General features: G+C 39.6%; 1 protein-coding gene across 2 annotated transcripts in view; it reads right to left on the bottom strand.

The window, feature by feature from the left end:
* Positions 1–306: 306 nt before the first annotated feature.
* CFAP300 (cilia and flagella associated protein 300) overlaps positions 307–7,328 on the bottom strand; it is a 32,483-nt gene continuing 25,461 nt past the window's right edge. For both annotated transcript variants that reach the window (XM_007520723.3, XM_060179720.1), the window contains exons 6-7: positions 2,301–2,367; positions 307–1,127 (exon numbers count right to left, since the gene is read on the bottom strand). In XM_007520723.3, coding sequence (XP_007520785.1) covers positions 999–1,127; positions 2,301–2,367 — 196 coding nt within the window. In that variant the 3' untranslated portion in view covers positions 307–998. The remainder of the gene's footprint in view (positions 1,128–2,300; positions 2,368–7,328) is intronic.

The raw sequence follows: 7,328 nt of genomic DNA, 5'->3' as shown, positions 1-7,328 counted from the left end.
TTATCCTTATCCCTACAAAACAGAAACAAGATATTCCCAACTTACCACTCTTCAGTCCCAACATTCCTGGTAGACTCTTCATTGCCTCTGGGATTTATGTCCACTGCTTTTTCCCTTAGAAAAGCTTTAAGTTCATCCTATGAATCTAATAAAGGGGCAGTACTGAGAAAACCTGTTTTGCTTTGTTTTTTTTACTCTTTTGCCAACATAACAGCATTTGGACAACTCTGTGGACATTGAGCTCTTTCTTTGCTAAGAAGCAGCTACAGTCTTGCTTTTAGTGTATTATGTGATAACCATTTACAATTATGTTCAGAACATTATTTTTTATTGTGGGCTTTAAGTGGAACAAATGAAGCAAAGAACTGTTTTTCTACAGTTCTTTTATATAGAGGTGTAAATCTTTATGCAATGAAGAATGGTAATTAAATGAAAATCAACTTTAAAAACTCATATTAAACACTGATAGAGATGTTTAGCTTTCTGTTACAATATTAATCCAGAATGAATTAGCTTATAAACTAAAATACATGGAAAAATGGGGATAGGGACTCACTTGAATCTTAGTGTAATATGAATTAGATTTTTAGTTCTCTGTAGCTTTCTATAAAAATACAACTGTACTGGTATAGAGTATGTTTAGGACAGGATTTAATTCTGACTTTTTTTTTCTTTTTCTTAGAACACTACTGTGCTCTGGCTTAAGGTAGAGTGCGGCACTGACCCTGAGAATTTAGAACCTCAGGCATGAATGTCTTTTTTATAACCATTATGCTATCTGCCCACTTAGAATTTGACTCTTGAATTTAGTGTTCTAAATTCATTTAAAGTAAGCCATATTGGTGTCTGATATCCTCTGTTCTATGAATGTTAACATTTTACTTGAGTTAACTTGCAAAATAAATGTAGATATGAAGATCTAAATCAGTAGTAATATAAAAAAAAAACAAAAAAAAAAAACAGGTAACAGTAAATATGAACAACCTGCAAAAACACTATTAAGACATGTCCCCCACACCATAGCAGTGGTACAAAACATGAACATGACGTCTGATAGGATCCACAATAAAGTAAGAAAACGTCTGTGTATGACTCTTTGTGGAAGGGTAGCACACACCAACAGAATCCTGAAAAAGATTAATTTCTGTTATTCAGTCTGTGACTGCATGTAAGTAATAAGCAACTTATTTAACTAAAGCATATATATCTAAAGGTCTATTAAAAGGTCTCACAACATATATAAAATCTCAGACAAAACAACTGACAGTTAAGTAATATTTTAAAACATGTAATGATAGCAGAGTTTACCATGCCAGCAATATATCCACACTATGTAAGCATGCATAATCTTGTTTAAAAAAAAAATCTTTAGGGCAGAGGGTAGACAGCATAATGGTTATGCAAAGAGACTCTTGTGCCTGAGGCTACAGAGTCCCAGGTTGAATACCCTGCACAACCATAAGCTAGAGCTAAGCAGTGCTCTGGTTAAAAAAAAAAAAAAAAAAAAAGTCCAAAGGAAACCGCCATCTTTAAAAAAAATGCATTTAAAATACTAATATTAACATTTATGAAATGAAACCATTTCAGGGCCAGATGGTAGTGTACCTGGTTGAGCACACACATTACCACACACAAGGATATAGGTTCAAGCTGTAGGGGTCTAGCTCTCTCTACCTCTACCTTCCCTTTCCCTTTCAATTTCTCCCAGTCTCCATCCAAATACATAAATACAAATATTTTTTAAAAGAAAACATCTCTATTTTGCCATTTTCTTCTATCTTCGCTTTTTAGATCACAGTCAATTATTATGAAGATAAGGGTTGTTTCTTTTATTTATCACTGTAGCCCATCACAGTAGCAGAGTTAATAGTCACTGTAGAAAGGCAATAAATCTTTGTGACGTGATTTAACAAAAAAATACTTAGAAAATGCTTTATATGTGTCAATTTTTGTATAACATAAAATTTAAGTATTAAATTCTATAATACAGAACAGAGGTATTTATGCCATCCTTACTCATCATATAGTTTATTACTTGACATAGTGGAGACTGAACGCTGAGGCAGACTTAGCTCTACCTATAAGGACAATTACCAAAGACAGACAAGAGATAGGAAAGGGGGTGTAGTTCATCCCATTTTCCAAATGAAAGCATATTTGATCAACTTTCAATTTTAACAGAAAACTAAATTTCATCCTTCTCCAAGGCATAACATCATCCTACTTGCTATTTCTGACTGTTAGAACCTTAATAAGAAGTCATTAGACTGGTTGATTATAAATTTCCCCTGAACACTTACATATGCTGTAACTTTAAAGACAGAAGAGGTAATTTGTATTTTCTTGGTTTGAGGAATTTTTCGAACACTGTAATAGAGGAGAAAAAAAGAGTGCATTTGAAATAGAACAAGCACTGGCATAACATATACAAAAGACTAGTTGCCAGAGCATGGCTTAGCTCTGGCTTATGGCGGTGCTGGGGCTGAAGGTGGGAACTTCGGAATCTCAGGCACGAAAGTCTTTTGCAGATCTACTTAGCTATATCAAGGCCCAAAACTAGTCTCTACTAGTATTTAGTGTGATTTGCAAAGGATGGGGTAAGGTTTTGAACTGAAACAGCAGAACACCAAATTTCACACTTAGAAGGTGTGAAATTGATCTGAGATTCAGATGATGATGGCTTCCAGGGTGGAGATAGTGATTGAAAAAGTAGATGTGGCGTAAAACGCAAGGACCCGCAGAAGGATCCCGGTTCGAGCCTCTGGCTTCCCACCTGCAGGGGAGTCGCTTCACAGGTGGTGAAGCAGGTCTGCAGGTGTCTATCTTTCCCTCCCCCTCTCTGTCTTCCCCTCCTCTCTCCATTTCTCTCTGTTCTATCTAACAACGATGACATTAACTACAACAACAATAAAAAATGTTTCCTTTTTATAAATTAAAAAAAAAGTGCAGGTGGCGCTAAGCGAAAGGACAGGCATAAGGATCCCAGTTCAAGCCCCTGGCTCCCCACCTGCAGGGGAGTCACTTCACAGGCGGTGAAGCAGTTCTGCAGGTGTCTATCTTTCTCTCTCCCTCTCTGTCTTCCCTTCCTCTCTCCCTCTCTGTCTTCCCTTCCTCTCTCTATTTCTCTCTTTGTCCTATCTAACAACAACAACATCAATAATAACTACAACAACAAAACAACAAGGGCAAAAAAAAGGAAATAAAGAAAAAAGGGAAAAAAAATAAGGGCAGTAGTCAGGCGGTAGCGCAACGGTTTAAACGAACGTGGTGCAAAGTGCAAGGACTGGCAAAAGGATCCTGGTTCAAGCCCCCAGCTCCCCATCTTCAGGGGGAGTCGCTTCACAAGCGGTGAAGCAGGTCTGCAGGTGTCTATCTTTCTCTCCCCTTCTTTGTCTTCCCCTCCTCTCTCCATTTCTCTCTGTCCTATCCAACAATGACAACAACAATAATAACTACAATAAAACAACAAGGGCAACAAAAGGGAATAAATAAATATTAAAAAAAAGACAAGGGCAACAACAGGGAAAATAAATATAAATTTAAATAAAATAAAATAAAAAATGGCTGCTGCGGAGATTGAGTCGTGGTGCACAGAGTTAAATGTATGTGTTACTACATCCAAGGCCCTGGGTTCCAGCCTCCTGGTCCCCACCTGTAGGGGGAAAGCTTCACAAGTGGTGAAGCAGGGCTGCAGGTGTCTTTTTCCATGTTTTTGATTTTTTTTCTTTTGGATAAGACAGAAAGAAATTGAGAGGAGAAGGGAAGATAGAGAAGGTGAGAGACAGAAAGACAGTAGCCCTGCTTTCCCACTTGTGAAGTGGCCTCCCTGCTGATGGGCAGCCTGGGGCTTGGACCTGGATCCTTGAGCGGGTCCTTGTGCTTCATACTATGTGTGTTTAACCTGGTGTACCACTGCCCGACCCCCCTTTTTCCCTCTCTATCTTTCCCTTCCCTGTTAATTCCTCTTTCTCTATATAATAAATTAATAAATAAAATAATTTTTAGTGGTCTGGGAGGTGGCGCGATAAAGCATTGGATTCAGGGGAGTCGGGCAGTAGCACAGCGGATTAAGCACACATGGTACAAAGCATAAGGAAGAGAGTAAGGATCCCAGTTCGAGCCCCCGGCTCCCCGCCTGCAGGGGAGTCGCTTCATAGGCAGTGAAGCAGGTCTGCAGGTGTCTATCTTTCTCTCCCCCTCTCTGTCTTCCCCTCCTCTCTCTATTTCTCTCTGTCCTATACAACGACATCAACAACAACAACAACAACAATAACTACAACAATAAAAAAAAACAAGGGCAACAAAAGGGAATAAATACAAATAAATAAATATTTTTTAAAAATTTTAAAGCATTGGATTCACAACCATGTGGTCCTGAGTTCAATCCCTGGCAGCACATGCACCAGAGTGATTTCTGGTTCTTTCTCTCTCTCTGCCTGTCTTTCTCATGAATAAATAAATAAATAAATAAATTCTTTAAAAAATTTGTTTTCTTTAAATGGCTTCTGAGAATGGTGGAGAGTTGTGTAGGCAAAAAGCTCCAGCAATAACCCTGGTGGCAAACAAATAAAAAACAAGTAAATGCACCTAAACAGAAATGCCAATTCTGCTACTGATTTGTTCATTCATTTTGGGCAAGATTAATCTTTCTGAATCTCAACTTTCTTTTTTTCTTCTTAAACTTATTTATTTATTTTGCCCCAGGGTTATTCCTGGGGCTCAGTGCCTATACTATGAATCCACTGCTCCTGGGGCCATTTTTTCCATTGTTGTTGTTGTTGCTGTTATTGTTGTTAGATAAGACAGAGAGAAATTGAGAGAGGAGGGGAATACAGAGAGAGGGAGAGAAAGACAGACACCTGCAGACCTGCTTCACTGCTTCCCTGCAGGTAGGTTGCCAGGGCTCAAACCTGGATCCTTGCGCCAGTCCTTGCGCTTCATACTGTGTGTGCTTAACCTGGGGCGCCACTGTCTGAGCCCCTATTTTTATTTATTTATTATTGTATATAGACAGAGAGAAACTGAGAGGAGAGGGGGAGAGAGGGAAGAGGGAGATACCTGCAGCCCTGCTTCACCACTTGTGACGCTTTCCCCCTGCATGTGGGGACCAGGGACTTGAACCTATGCACTGTAATGTGAACGCTTAACCAGGTGTTTCACCACCTGGCCCCTGAATCTCAACTTTCTCATATGAAAACTGGGCATGATATAAGACCCCTTTTTGGGTTATAGCGTGCTCAACCTCCCCTATCCAAAGGTCCCAAATTCAATGCCTGGCACCACCATCAGTCAGAGCTGAGCAGTACTCTGGTTGAAAAAACAAACAACATAAAACAAAATCCTGTGAACATCTGCCTATAAATAATGGATTATTTGTTTATATATAACAGTTATAGAAGATCTTAAACAGCGGCTGGGGAAATGGCTTGGCTGGTAGAACCTTGGACTTTCAAACCCGAGGTTCCAGGTTCCATCCTCAACACGTCTCACAGTGGTGCTCTGGCTTCTCTCGTCTCTCCTCTGCCTTGTGTGAACTCTCTCATATGTAATAAGGTATAAAGAAGATCTTACACAGTTGCTTTGCTAGCAATTAATTTGTTAGTATATAATATCTTGAATAACAAGGACTGTCTGATGTCCTTCTCCTGCAGTCTCTTAGAGCAGGGTACAGGTCAATTGGTTGCTGACTAAGCAACTCCGTGAACACTGAGTCCTAATCTTTCTGTAAGATGTTATGAATTTTGGCTATTTATTGTATAAGTGAACATTAGTCTGAGTCATACTCCCTTCTCTCTCCCTCCCTCCTTTCATTCCTTCCTTTGCCCCTCCCTTCTTTCTCTCCCTCATTCTTTTTTTCTTCCCCCACCCCAAGTGGAAAAGATTTATTAACAAAACAGTGGGTGAAGGTTAGAGAGAAAGGGGAACAGGGAGGTGGGAAATACTCTCCACATGGAGCAGACAGATTTACAGGAGGAAGCTGCCAAGTCATACTTTTCCCCTACATTTTTAGAAGACTCCAGAGAGAGGAATGTTGGTGCGAAACAAACAAACAGTAATTTCTTAAACATTCAGGTTCTAAAGTTAGTTCTCTTTCAGATATGTTTCATAGCATAACTAGTGGGGAATTCTACAGCTTCATGTGGCGGATGATGTGGCAGTGGTGTGTATGCATGTGCGTGTCTACCATAAATATAGATGCATTTACAGGGAGTGATAGAAGCAGCTTTATAAGCTTTTGTAAACTTCAAATAATAAATATGGGCTATGTTTAATATAGGTGTATATATACACTTTTTCTATAACCCAGTGTCTAACATATTTCTTTCAAAAATCTTTGCATAGTGGCAAAGATTTTTTCATTAACAACAGATTATAGTTTTGTTTTGTTTTTTTTTTGCCTCCAAGGTTATTGCTGGGCCTCAGTGCCTGCACTATGAAACCACTGCTCCTGGAGGCCATTTTTCCGATTTTGTTGTCCTTCCTGTTGTTATTTTTATTGTTGCCATTGCTGTTGTTGTTGTTGTTGGATCGGACAAAGAGAAATCAAAAGAGGGGGGAGACAGAGAGGGTGAGAAAAAGACAGACACCTGCAGACCTGCTTCACCACTTGTTTTTTTGTTTGTTTGTTTTGTTTTTTACCAGAGCACTGCTCAGCTCTGGCTTATGGTGGTGTGGGGGATTGAACCTGGGACTTGACGGAGCCTCAGGCTTGAGAGTCTATTTGCATAACCATTATGCTATCAACCCCTGCTTCACCACTTGTAAAACAAACCCCCTGCAGGTAGAGAGTTGAGGACTGGAACCAGGATCCTTACTCTGGTCCTTGCTCTTTGCGCCATATGTACTTAATCCGCTGTGCTACCAGCTGGCCCCAGATTTTTTTTTTTTTTTTTTGATCCACATCAGGCTATAGAAATACCTGAACTGGTAAAGCACAGGACTTTCATGGCTGATGCCGCTGATTCTGTTCCCAGCATTGCATGTACCAGAACGGTGCTCTGGCTTCTTTCTCTCTGTCATATGAAATAAATAGCATCTTTTTTAAAACTGAGATAAATAAAATAAAATAAATCATGCAGTTTGTTGTGTAGGTTACATGACACATGGTATGAATTTAATTGAGGTGTAGACAAACAAGAGGATAGTGGGGAGGAGTTTAAGTACCCGTTAAACACACATTATTACCATGCACCAGGACCTGGGTTTGAGCCCGGCTCCCCACCTGCAGGGGGCACTTCACAAGTGGTAAAGCAGGTCTGCAGGTGTCTATCTTTCTCTCTCCTTCTTCTTCTTCTTTCTTTCTTTCTTTTTATTTATTTATTTTTTGC

The sequence above is a fragment of the Erinaceus europaeus genome, chromosome 20 (assembly GCF_950295315.1).
Source record: "Erinaceus europaeus chromosome 20, mEriEur2.1, whole genome shotgun sequence".
In the NCBI taxonomy this organism is placed as follows: Eukaryota; Metazoa; Chordata; class Mammalia; order Eulipotyphla; family Erinaceidae; genus Erinaceus; species Erinaceus europaeus.
This window is presented reverse-complemented; position numbering and strand designations above follow the sequence as displayed.